Below are 13,147 nucleotides of genomic sequence, written 5' to 3'. Positions count from 1 at the left end.
GAAAGCCATGGGTGTCATCCTACCTCATCCAGAACAGTAGCCTCAGCACTGCTACTCTTCTGAGAAGTGCCCCACGATGTTTTGTTTTGTTTTGTTTTGTTTTTTGCGGTACGCGGGCCTCTTACTGTTGTGGCCTCTCCGGTTGCGGAGCACAGGCTCCGGACGCGCAGGCTCAGCGGCCATGGCTCACGGGCCCAGCCACTCCGCGGCATGTGGGATCTTCCCGGACCGGGGCACGAACCCTTGTCCCCTGCATCGGCAGGCAGACTCTCAACCACTGCGCCACCAGGGAAGCCCCCCCACGATGTTTTTAATCTGTTGGCACATATTTGTCGAGTTCCAGCTGTGCTCCAGCTTTGGTTAGATGCTGTAGTTGAAGTGATCGTATGATTTATCATCAGAGTCACTTTTGGAGTGAGAAGGAGCTAGTGGTGATTATACTGAGACAGTACTTATCAGCTGGGCCTGTCATTCTGGCCACCAGAATGGGCAATTGCCTGAACCATAGGGGATTTAAGAGTGCCATTCATATCCTTGGGCCACACTCTAAAGGGTACTTACAGCCCCGTTAGAGAGCTGGTACTTAAACAGTAAACAATTCAAGAACATTACAAAAAAGTCCTTCTCTTCCAAAATTGTCCCATTACCCACCCCCTACCCCCCAATCAATTTCTCCTCTTCTTGTTTACTCTCTTGTCTTCTCACAATAAAAGCTTCTTGAAAAAATAGTCTATACCAGGAGTCAGCAAGCATTTTCTATTAAGGACCAGGTAGTAAGTATTTTAGATTTTATATGCCATCTGGTCTCTGGCAACTACCCATCCCTGCTGTTACGTGGAGCAAGTGGCCACAGACAGTTCCTAAATGAACGGGATTGTGTGATCCAAGCTGTCATTGTTTACAGAAACAGGTGGCACACTGGGCTTGGCCCCGAGGCCATCGTTTGCTGGCCCCTGCTCTCACACGCACTGTCTCCACTGGAATCATTCTTGTCAAGGTCATCAGTGACTTCCCTGGTGTCCAGTTTGGTGGTCATCCTCTGTCCTAATCTTACGTGAATTTTCAACAATGTAAGACATAATCACTCTTTTCCTCTTCCTTCCAACACTTTTGTTTGGCTTCTGTGACACCATAGTCCCTGATTTTCTCTCCTGTCACTGGTGGTTTTTCTCTTGCATCTTTCCTCCCTCCTTTTTTCTCTTAGACTGCTGAACATTGGAGTGTCCAAGGGCTCAGCCCTGGGCCATCTTCTCTTCTCTTCTTTTCTCTTCTGTCTGTACCCTCTTCCTAGGTGATTTTTAGTCCTACAGACTTAAGTGTCATCTATAAGCTGATGACTTCTGAATTTCAATTTCTCTCTTCCAAGCTCCAGACTCATATGTCCATCTTGATATCTCCACTTGATATATATGTATGTATCCCTAGGTGCAAACATGCATTTGCCCAGGCTGGTCAAAAGCCCTGGAAATAGACCTAATATCTGTGTAGCTTTCAACACCTATTATGTCATTGAGTCTTCCCAACAACACCTGAAGTAGGTGGCATCGTCACCACTTTGCAGATGAGGAAACTGATCCCTAGAGAGGTTGCCCTGCTGGTATGTGACAGCAGAGACAGGCCTCAAACTCCTGCCTTCTGGCTGGAAAGTGGAGGGATTTCTCACTGCACCACAACTGTTTTGGGGGTGCTGAATCTGGGAGTGAGGGAGGCAGGATGGTAGGAAGCAGAGAGGAAGCAGCTGCTGAGTGAGGCACCCTCTTGGGAGGGAATGGGTTTGAGAGGGGCTGCTCAGTGAGGCCCAATTCCATTCCATCGCCCCTTTTGATTGGTTACTACTCTTCAGGTAAAACTTCCCGAGTTACGGATTTTGGTCTCTGATAGCAATGCCAACTGTTGTTCTAAGACCATACCTTCTGATGATTAAAATACCTCTGTCCAGGCAACAGAAATGACAAGTATAAAAGCTTCTTTGCTCCCCAGCCTTGGTAGATATAAGTGAAGCGATCCAGCAGAGCAAACGCCCACTCCCTGCCTGTCCCAGGAGGTGGTGTGAGCCGCTGTTTATTCGACTAGCATCACCTCAGACTTGGCAACAAACGGGTAAAGGAAGCCATAACATAGTCACACGCAGAAGCTCGGTATCCTTGTCCCCAGGCGTGAAACCCCTGCAGATCCCAGAGATGAAGAAGGTCAGAAGAGAGCTCTGTCTGGGACTGAGCCACACACAGGGCGAGGAGCTGCAGGGGAAGGAAGGAGTCCCAGCATCAGGAGAAGTGGGCCTCCCGGAAACCTGGGAAAGACAGGGAGATACAATCCCTCCTTCCAACAAGGAAGGAACTTCCTGCAGTGGAAGCAGACTTAAGTTTGCTTTTTGAGCATGTTTTTCAGCCATAAAGAAAACGTGTTAGTTCATAGTCTAGAGGTAGCTCTTCTGCTGGGTTCTACTGAAGGCGGAGGTTCAAATACCTCTGTCAGGGCTTTTGACTTTCTCCCCACGTCACAGCTTTACTGTCCTCTTTCCTCTGTCAGGGTGTCCTCAGGGAGGCTGTTTCCCCCCTGCAGGCACAGATGGCCACACACAGCTCTAGGGCGATGCTGGCCTTGTCATTACATTTACAAAGGGTTCGGGAAGCCATGTTAGGGCAGGCCACTCTTTTTTTTTTTTTTAAATTATTATTTATTATATTTTTGATGTGGACCATTTTTAAAGTCTTTACTGAATTTGTTGCACTATTGCTTCTGTTTTGTGTTTTCGCTTTTTTGGCCGCGAGGCATATGGGATCTTAGTGTCCTGACCAGGGATCGAACCCACATCCCCTGCATTGGAAGGTGAAGTCTTAACCACTGGACCGTCCGGGAAGTCCCCAGGCCACTCTTAAATCCAAAATAAAGTGCGTTCAATGAAATAAAGTGGGAGTTCTTTTGGCTGCTGCCTCTTTCACCAGTACATGTGTTCTTCATGTGTGCGGCTGAGCGCCCTCTCCCCTCCCCTAACACTGCTTCCCAGACTCACGCAATTACCACTGTGGGTTGTAATGCTTTTAATGGGTGGCATCCATCTTTGTTGGTTTTTATTTCAGTGGAAACATTTAGCTCACCGTTAGGTGTAAGTATTCCTTTCTAACTTCATTTCATTGGTTTCCAAGTGGGGTACTTACAGATGTCGTTAAGGTCTGCCCATGGTTTTGGAGTCCCCATGCGCAGCCGTGACTTTTTTTTTTTTTTGATGGCATCATCTTCTGGAACTCTCAAAACCCAAAGCTTCCCCTACCCCCAACTTTGAGCCACCTATGTCTCTCTTCAGGGTTTTGAAGGTTACTGCATACGTGCGCGCGCACACACACACACACACACACACACATATACACACAGATGTGCATGTCTTATTTATTCGTTGTCATCACTGATGACAGTGATGTCATCAGTGTAGTAATCACTGATACAGAGGGAAATATGTGTAGTAATTATGTGTAGTAATCACTGATACAGAGGGAAATAGTTTAGTTTTTAAATTAAAACTTTATGATGCCACTTGGCAAGAGCTCTGAGTGTTTATTTGCCTGTATCCAAATGGTGGACTCCCTCTGCCTCTGCTGCTTCGGCCTCAGGTCTGGTAAAATTGTCAGTGCAAGTGCAGTGAAGCAAGAGAGCTTCAGGCATTTTCTTCTGAGGCTGCACTTGATCACAGCGTAGGGACCGGTGCTGCCTTGTTTTTCATTTATGCTCTTATTCTAGGCACTTGAAGAGGCCCAGAAAGCGATTCAGCAACTCTTTGGGAAAATCAAAGACATCAAGGACAAAGCAGAAAAATCGGAGCAAATGGTGAGTTCCGGTCTCTTCTGGACATTTTTGCGCCGGAAGAGGAAGTTGGCTTCTCGTCCAGTCACACTAGTCAATAGACTTGTTCTCCCTCTTCCTGCCAAGCACAGCGCCCACGTCTCCAGTGCTGGCCCTGGGACGACGTCCATTCAGGAGGTGCCGCTAGACATGCAGTGACTCACTGTCTCTGCTGCCCTGTATTTGCAGCCCTGTTTTTAAACAGGGAAAGTTCTCTTCTTCTCCTTTCCCCAAAATAGTTTCCTAGTCATTTTGGATTCCTTTCTCTAGCATTTGTTTATATCACGTGTTTCTCAGTTCAGATGTATGACATGTAACTTGGCATTGCTTGAAAACTGGACCTGGATCTGGGAGGTGGGCCGCATCCTGCCTGTGATACGTGCTGAGGGGCTTGAGTAAACTCTCCCTCTACGCAGTGCTGCCCTCGGGTGATGTGTTCAGGGACCTCCACTGACCGAGAGGCCCGCCAGTTTCTTCCACTCTTAATAAGAATAATAACTACCTCAAAGGGATGTTGTAAGAATTAAACGTATGAAGAGCACAGAGCATAGTACTGGGCTGGGGTTAGTTGCTTAATGAATGAAAGCTATTATTAATGTCATTCTTTTCCCCCTACTCGTTTTGGTTATAAAAACTCCTAAACCCTCCCAGACTTCTCTGCCTACATCTTATTATAATCTACTCAGGAACAGATCCGAGGTCACACTCCCATGGACCCTTCAGTTCTCTTCAGTGGCCATTTGGCAAGACTGGACAGGCTGTGGAAGGCGGCGGGGGCGGGCCTGCCTTCAGCGGAGGGCATGGGGCGGTGGGGTGGGAGAGGGGACAGTTGGATACCATTAGTGAGCAGCATGGCCTCTGACGTCAGACCGCCTGCCTTCAGATCCACCCTCTCTCCTTCCTCCCTGGGGGCCGTAAGCAAGTCACTTACCCCCTCTGTACCTCAGCTGCCTCTCTGTGAAGTGGAGGTAATATTTGTGTGTACATCACAGAATTGTGGAGGTTCATGAGCACTTAGGATTCTGATCTGCTAGTCTGGACCATGCTCCCTCTTGAAGCTGAGGGGGGATGCAATAACAGTCTGAGTAGACCGCTCCTAACGCCAGTAGATGTTTTATTTGAAAGCAGTCTGGGACTTCCCTGGCGGTCCAGTGGTTAGGACTCTGCGCTTCCAGTGCAGGGGGCGTGGGTTTGATCCCTGGTCGGGGAACTAAGATCCCATAAGCCATGTGGTGTGGCCAAAAAAAAAAAAGCAGTCTGCTTCCCCAGACGGTGCTTTGCTAAAGGGAAGAAGAGGATATTTGTGGAGCTCTTTCACTGTGCCAAGCACTGTGCCCGTTCCTTTATACAAGTGGTCTAACTTTGCCCTCACAACAGCCTTACGAACTCGGTTTTACTCTCATTATTATTTTTATGATTGACCATTTTATCAGTGAGGAAACTGAGACTCAGTGAGGCTAAGCCACTTGGTCTAGGACACCGAGTCCGTGAGTGAAAGAGCCAAGATTCAATCTGAGAACTGTCTGACTCCCAAACCTGCCATGTCCTGTTCTGTCCTTTTTTGGCTGCCCAGGGGTAACAGTTAAGGTAAATTAACGACCAGCATTCTGTTTTGCGAACCGGTCTGGCGAACCGGTGTGGCCTGAGCGCCACTTGCGTGAGCTGCCATTAAGGGCTTTATTTGGGGAATAACAAGAAGTTGGGTTTGTCTAGGGAAGCACAGGGTGTGTGATGGGGAGAGATGGGGAACACTGGGAGTGAAGGGACCAGTGAGCTCCGGTGCAAAGCAGCGAGGGCCCGGAGGAGGAGCAGAAGGGACAGAGTCTTGAGATGAGGCAGAGGAAGAATGTTCCGGATTTAATGACTGACTAATGATGCAGGACCTGCAGGAATGAGAAGACTGGTAGATGACGCTGACTTTTAACACAGTAGTTGAAGACCCCTGATGCTAGTGCTGGAGCTAAGGAACCCAGGAAGAAGTACAGGGATTTTTTTTTTTTGATGGGAAAGAGAATGATGATTTATTTCAGAGTTGGAAGGGTAATTAGATTATAAGGCCGAACTCCTATATCTAGTTTATTATATCAGTCTTGATCGTCTTTCCCCCCAAACTCAGTTATTTGGTAAAGGTGTGGTAGGTTCTTCACCTCTTCCCCAAACCCCCACGACAGAAATAGAGACATTTTGGTGGCCTGAGGGTCACACAGAGAGCAGGCTTGATGGGCCAAGTCCCCGTGAAAGAGGCTTTCTCTGCTAGGATCCAGGTCAGCCTTGCGGCTTTGTAGGTGTGGATCTCAGCTGTACAGGTCGTGACCTTTACTTCATAACTCTACCCGGGATGATCAAACTCTAAAAAATCAGGTCATGTGAATTTAACTCACTACCGGCCTTTTTCACTTTTAATGGGAGACCTATGTTTCCAGTAACTAGGATGTTTGTGCCTGGTATCCAGGGCGCTCCCTTCCCTCCGGGTGTCATAGAACCTGGGGAACCTAATTGCTCTTCAGAAAGTTTCTTGTTCAGCATGGACTCAGGCAGTTTAGTGGAAGAGTCCGCCTGGGTGTTAGTAAAGGTGGAGAATTGTTTCCACCTCACTACTGAATGTACTTTTCTAGTGACTTAAATATACTTACGTTCCCAGCTACAGAGTTCCTTTCTCTTGGACCCGCTGGATCAACACTGTTGGAATTTTACTCCCCTGATGGCCATCTGTCTCCCTGAAGGCTCTGCTCTTAATGATGTCATGTTAAGCTTACTTTGCGGGGGTTACATTTCAGTCTTCTTGAGATTTGAGGAGAAATCTGGAGACCGGATAATAAGCCGTAGATCCACGAATAAAGCCCATCTCAATAGAATTAGCTGAGTCATACTCTGCTATCCATTTTGTATGGAACCTAGTAACCCCGGTGCCAGAAGGCATACTTCCCTGACCTTGTTCAGGAGGAGATCGGTGTCCTTGGCTGCCAGACACCGTGTGCTCCATACTCAGTCACCATGTGGCTCACTCCTCTTTACTTGGGGTGAAGAATAAAGTTCATTTCATTCTCACAACTGAGGATTTTGTAACCCTGGGTAAAGTCTGCTGAAGAAATGCCCAATTAAATGTAAACGGGCTGATTGGAAATTATTTTGAGTGTGTATTGGGAGGACACCTGTGTTTTCTCCGAGGGCTAACGCGAGGTATGTTTGTCCCTATTTCGTTTGCATTATTTTCTCCGGAGGCCACTGGCAGACCGGTTGACGTCTGTTTTAACCCTCCTCCTTTTTCTCCTGTGGTTTTTCACTGTTTAGGTGAAGGAAATCACCCGCGACATCAAGCAGTTAGATCACGCCAAACGCCACCTGACCACCTCGATCACGACGCTGAACCACCTGCACATGCTGGCGGGCGGCGTTGATTCCCTCGAGTAAGCACGTCAGCGGTCCCTTTCAGGTCCACGGGAAATAAATGTATCAGAGGAGATGGCACTGTAGGTTTATTTACTTCTCAGCCAGGAGAGTCTCATCATCCTGGCCCACTTCCTGCAAAGCGGTCTCAGATGTTTAGTCACCACTTTGGCTTTGTGCCCTCAGGTGCTCAACGTGTAACAGACACCCGAGACTTTGAGGTGAGGGGCAGGTGAGTCTGAAGGGGCCCAAAAAGCATGTGGAGAATGACTTCAAGAGCACAGGTCATTTCCATGTGGTAGATCTCTACCACGGAGGCTGACGAGGCAGTGTAGGGCTGTAATCATGCCCCCAGCCTGCGCGTTGGCAAGTTTTCCCGCTTATGTTGGGCTCAGTTGCACTGTCGTTGAACATGCCTTATGGAAACAGATCCTTGTACCCACTTCTTTCTTTTTTTTTCCACCCACTTGTCCAAAGGCAGAAGCTTTCTGTTTGGCTTGTAGGGGAACTATAGGGAATGGTACATGAGAACATGAGAAACAGTATTAAAAGGAAGAGTTGGTTATTGACCACAATGAAGCAGCCCAAAGGCCTCCTTTCCTAGAAGATGCTGATATTCCTGTTCACTTTTGTGGTCTGTCTCATGAGAATTGCCCCTGTCCCAGCCTCAGTGTAATCTCATGTGTGGATAAAGAAAGAGCACCTCCATAGGAATTTAGACACAGTGTCCAAAGTTGGGGGAAACAGGGGACAGACTCCTTCCTGGTCTCTCCCAGAGATTGCATGGTCTTCAGTGAGCCCTGGCCTGTTCTCCTGTGAGCAGTGATCGGAGAGGACAGCAGGCCCATAGGAGACTGGAAGAGCAGTGTCCTTGTCCCTTTCCCCAGGTGCTCAGTGCTTTCCAACAAACCAGCAGACCAGGCAGTGATAGCAACGTAACTCCTTGGCTTGAACTTGAGCCTGTCTTTTTAAATGCCTTGTAAAGGAAGTCATAAATGATACGTTTAATTAAAAAACCCAATCCTAATGAAAATTTCAAATCTAATCGTTTGTTCCTTCCTTGCTGTGTGTAACTTGATTTTATCAGCATCCTTTTATTTAAGCTTCATTAACCTTAGCAGCAGGGAACCTAAACATACCTAAACATACACAGAGTTGCTTAACATTGGCTTAAAGTCTACAGATTTGAGTTAACATGTAAGCGCATATACATGCTCTTTGTTGTGTCCTGAGATATGTTTGGTTTGCTCAAACGCCGTAACCCTCAAATAATAACATCCCGACCCCTGCTCTCTGTCAAAAGCCAACTGATCCATAATACCCAACCCAAATCCCAAACCCCAAATCCACAGTCTTCCCAGATTCCCCTTCCCCCACCCAGGGAGACTCCATCACTCACACATTCTTCTCTACGTCCCAGAGCACATAACTTGGACTTCTGCTTAGAGCTCCATTCATCCTACTTGGTACTGCTTAGATGTGTCCTGTTGCTCTCCCTTACTAACTCATGTTCCCTTAAGGATTTGGACCTGGTCTTATTTTTTTTCTCCCCCAGTGCACAGCACCATATATATTCAGTGCTCAGGAAATGCTTATTAAGTTGAGTTGATGTCTGTTTTAGAGCCGAGAGTAGGTTGGTCCATATCTGTATCTTGTGTCCTTAGTGTTTTTCTGGAGTCCTCAACTTCCTACTTCCTTTCAGAGCCATGACCAGGAGAAGGCAGTATGGAGAAGTTGCTAATCTTCTTCAGGGCGTAATGAATGTTCTGGAGCACTTCCACAAATATATGGGAATTCCACAGATCCGGCAGCTTTCTGAAAGGTAAAATGTCATTGGAGAAAACGACCTTCCCTTTTAAGAGAAGGTGGTGCTGGGAAGTGCGTAAGCACTCAGCTCAGGATGTTCATTGTACAGTCTCCCTGTGGGAAGGAGCCTCAGAGCTCACCTGATCTGACTCTGCCTGTTGCAGACGTCCCCTCTATGTCCCCTCACCACCTCCTTACCATGTCTTCTAACACTACCTGTGTTAGATAGTTGCTGGCCTGGTGCACTGGAGTGAACCAAGCCCACGTTCGTGAGGGAAGCTGTTCCAGTTGTCTGCTTCCTTGTAACAAACCAACAAAACCCAGGACTTAGTGGCTGATGACAACAGTTATTTCGCTCGTGTAATGTGGCTGGCCCAGCAGGGACAGCTCATCTCTGCTCCGTGCAGCATCAGCTGGGGTGGCTCCACAGGGGACTGGAGGATCCGTTGGTTTAATCTCATGGTTGGCAGATGGGTGCTTGCTGTCAGCTGCGAGCTCAGCTGGGTTGTCCTCCCTGGGCTGCTTGGGCTTCCTCATGGTGAGGTGGTGCTGGGGCCCATGAATGAGCATGCCAAGAGAACCAGGTCTTAGAAGCCACAGAGAGTCGTTTCTGTAGTCACAAGCCTGTCAGGATTCAAGAGGAAGGGATATAGCCTCCGCCACTCCCAACGGGAGGAGTGTCAAAGCCCCATTGGTATAAAGAGCACGTGGGGGACTTCCCTGGTGGCGCAGTGGTTAAGAATCCTCCTGCCAATGCAGGGGACATGGGTTCGATCCCTGGTCCGGGAAGATCCCACATGCCGTGGAGCAACTAAGCCCGTGCGCCACGACTACTGAGCCTGTGCTGTAGAGCCCGTGAACCACAACTACTGAAACCATGTGCTGCAACTACTGAAGCCCGTGTGCCTAGAGCCCATGCTCCGCAACAAGAGAAGCCACTGCAACGAGAAGCCCGTGCACAGCAACGAAGAGTAGCCTCCGCTCACTGCAACTAGAGAAAGCCTGCAGCAACGAAGACCCAATGCAGCCAAAACTAAATAAATTATTTTTTAAAGTATTATTAAATAATAATAAAAAACGAAGAGCACGTGGGATGAGAGATCACTGTGGTAGTCTTTGCAAATACAGTCTGCCCTTGAACTTCAGATGTGACAGAATGATGACTTAGCCTCTTTAAATTTGTTCTTTCCTTCCTATTCTGTTGAGTTTTAATCCTAGATTCAGAGCCAGTAGAAAGAAAGGCAGATGCTTAAAGAGAAGGAAGATGAGGATCTGGAGGAAGATAGGGGTGGGGAATTTAATGCCTTTTCTGTTAGAAGTAGCAGCAGGGAAAATACTAAGAGACAGTCAAAATTGATGGATCACAACCTTTTTTTTGCAAGAAAGAGGAAACGAAGGGGCCGTTACTCAGCAGGAGCCATCATTTTCAACTCTGCTTTCTCATGAGGCCTGATGGCTGCAGGCCTCTTGTTTTCTAAGTTACTTTATTTCTAATTATATAAGTAATACACGTATACATTTTCTTTATTAGAAAAAAGTCAACATACAGATGAAACTTAAGTCCTCTTTAACTATACCTCACACCCCAGTGCTACCCATAGAAGTAGTTACTATTATCAATTTAATGCTTATCCTCCAGATTTTTTTCTGTGCATTTAAATAAATCTGTAGTTTTAGATTGTGGGTTTATTTTGCTTTGTTTTGTTTTAAATAAATGATCTCATACTGTATGCTTCATTCTGAAACTTTCTCTTTGTTTTTAGCTTAGCAGTGTATTCTAGAGGTTTTTCCACATCAGTGTATACAAACCTATCTCATTCCTTTTAACAGATGCATAGAATTCTGTAGTATAACATACCACAGATTTAAAATTTATTTTATTTATTTATTTTTGGCTGAGTTGGGTCTTCATTGCTGCGCACGGGCTTTTCTCTGGTTGTGGCGAGCGGGGGCTACTCTTGGTTGCAGTGCGCGGGCTTCTCACTGCGGTGGCTCCTCTTGTTGCGGAGCACGGGCTCTAGGCGCGCAGGCTTCAGTAGTTGTGGCACATGGGCTCAGTAGTTGTGGCTCGCGGGCTCTGGAGAGCAGGCTCAGTAGTTATGGCGCACGGGCTTAATTGCTCCGTGGCATGTGGGATCTTCCCGGACCAAGGCTTGAACCCGTGTCCCCTGCACTGGCAGGTGGATTCTTAACCTCTGCACCACCAGGGAAGTCCCATACCACAGATTATTTAACCATTTTCATATCACTAGACTGCTTCTAATTGAAAAAATATACTCCCTTTTGCACATCTGCAAGTATTTCTCTAGGATAGATTCTGGGTGATAGGTCACGTGCATTTAAAATTTTAATAACTGCTGCCCCTTTGCCCTCCAAAGAGGCTTTATTTATTTATAGTACCATCTGCATAGCGTGTGAGTACCCATTTCCCCATATCCTCAACAACACTTGGTATTGTCAGTTTTCCTTTTCATTTATCTGATGGATGAAAAATGGTACCTAGTTCCTTTCATTTTCATATCTCTGTTAACTAGTGAGATTAGTTTCTTTTCACTTGATTATAGGCCATTTGCATTTCCTCTGTGAAATGCCAGTTTATATCCATTGTCTGTTTGTCTACTGAGTTAGTTATCCCTTCCTTATTGATTTGTAGGAGTTCTCTATGTATTCTGGATACTAGTCCTTTGTCAGATCTGGCAGATCTTGCCTGCAAAACTATGTAGGTGTGTCACCTGTTTTCAAGGCAGATCTTTGTCCTTTCAGTTTCTTCAATGGTAATTGGTCTATTCATGTTGCCTACTTATTTTTTTTCCTTTTTAAAAATTGTGTTGAAATATACGTTACATAAAATTTACCATTTTAATAATTTTTTAATGTACAATTTCGTAGCATTAAGTATCAATAAATTCACAGTATCGTACAACCATTACCACTCTATTTCCGAAACTTTTTTATTACCCCAGACAGAAACTTTGTATGCATTAAATAATAACACTCATTGCCTCCTCTTCCCTGCTTCTGGTAACCTGTGTTCTATTTTCTATCTATGAATTTGCTTATTCTCGGTACCTCATATACTTGGAATCATACACTATTTGTCCTTTTCTGCCTGGCTTATTTCATTTAGTACGTTTTCAGGTTCATTCGTGTCATATCATTTATCAGAATTTCATTCCTTTTTAAGGCTGGATATTTTATTGTGCATGTAGACTATATTTTGTTTGTCCATTCATCTGTTGATGGACACTTGGGTTGCTTCCACCTTGTGGCTGTTGTAGTGTAGACTAAGCAAATCTATCGTCTGGTGCCTATTAAAAATCTGAAGTCCATCTCATTCTTATTCCTTTATAAAATAATCTATAAAATAATTAATTTTGTTCTGGAAGCATTTGAGATTTCGGGATGGGAGAATCAGGAATTTTACTAGGACATGGGTCTCTTTTCATTCATGTTGCTCTGTACTTAATTGTATTCTTTTCTTTTTTAATATTGTATCTTAATGAATTAATTTATTTTTTGCTGTGTTGGGTCTTTGTTTCTGCACACGGGCTTTCTCGAGTTGTGGCGAGCGGGGGCTACTCTTCATTGTGGCGCGCGGGCTTCTCACTGTGGTGGCTTCTCTTGTTGCGGAGCACGGGCTCTAGTACGTGGGCTTCAGTAGTTGTGGCATGCCGGCTCAGTAGTTGTGGCTCGCAGGCTCTGGAGCACAGGCTCAGTAGTTGTGATGCATGGGCTTAGTGGCTCCGCGGCATGTGGGATCTTCACGGACCAGGGATCAAACCCGTGTCCCCTGCGTTGGCAGGCGGATTCTTAACCACTGCGCCACTAGGGAAGCCCCCTTAATTGTATTCTTAATCTGAAGACTCATGAGTTCCTTAAATTCCAAGAAATTGTTCTCCTTTATTTCTTCGACTAGTTTTTATGCTTTGTTCTCTGTGTTCTCTCTTTGTGGAATCCCTAGTACATGAATATTGGAACTTCTAGGTCTGCTGCCTTGTTTCTTAATTTTTTTAAATACCTTGTATCTTTTTGTTGTGTTAAGCTGAGTTCCTCAACTCAACCCCCCTGTTTTAATTTATTCTTCAATCTTGTCCATCCTGTTATTTCGCCCAGCTGT

At 46.0% G+C, this 13,147-nt stretch overlaps 1 protein-coding gene across 10 annotated transcripts in view; it reads left to right on the top strand.

Annotated features, from left to right (window-relative positions):
- The window catches only part of VPS53 (VPS53 subunit of GARP complex), a 139,781-nt gene that overhangs the window by 29,629 nt on the left and 97,005 nt on the right, over nucleotides 1-13,147 (top strand). For all 10 annotated transcript variants that reach the window (XR_009537732.1, XR_009537731.1, XR_009537729.1 and 7 more), the window contains 3 exons: nucleotides 3,736-3,822; nucleotides 7,129-7,244; nucleotides 8,927-9,046. Coding sequence is in view for 1 of the 10 variants with exons in the window: in XM_060135395.1 (XP_059991378.1) it covers nucleotides 3,736-3,822; nucleotides 7,129-7,244; nucleotides 8,927-9,046 (323 nt within the window). In the remaining 9 variants the exon portion in view is untranslated. The remainder of the gene's footprint in view (nucleotides 1-3,735; nucleotides 3,823-7,128; nucleotides 7,245-8,926; nucleotides 9,047-13,147) is intronic.

This window comes from Lagenorhynchus albirostris, chromosome 20 (assembly GCF_949774975.1).
Source record: "Lagenorhynchus albirostris chromosome 20, mLagAlb1.1, whole genome shotgun sequence".
Taxonomy (NCBI): domain Eukaryota; kingdom Metazoa; phylum Chordata; class Mammalia; order Artiodactyla; family Delphinidae; genus Lagenorhynchus; species Lagenorhynchus albirostris.
The sequence above is the reverse complement of the archived record's forward strand: the minus strand, read 5'-3'. Positions and strand labels throughout refer to the sequence as shown.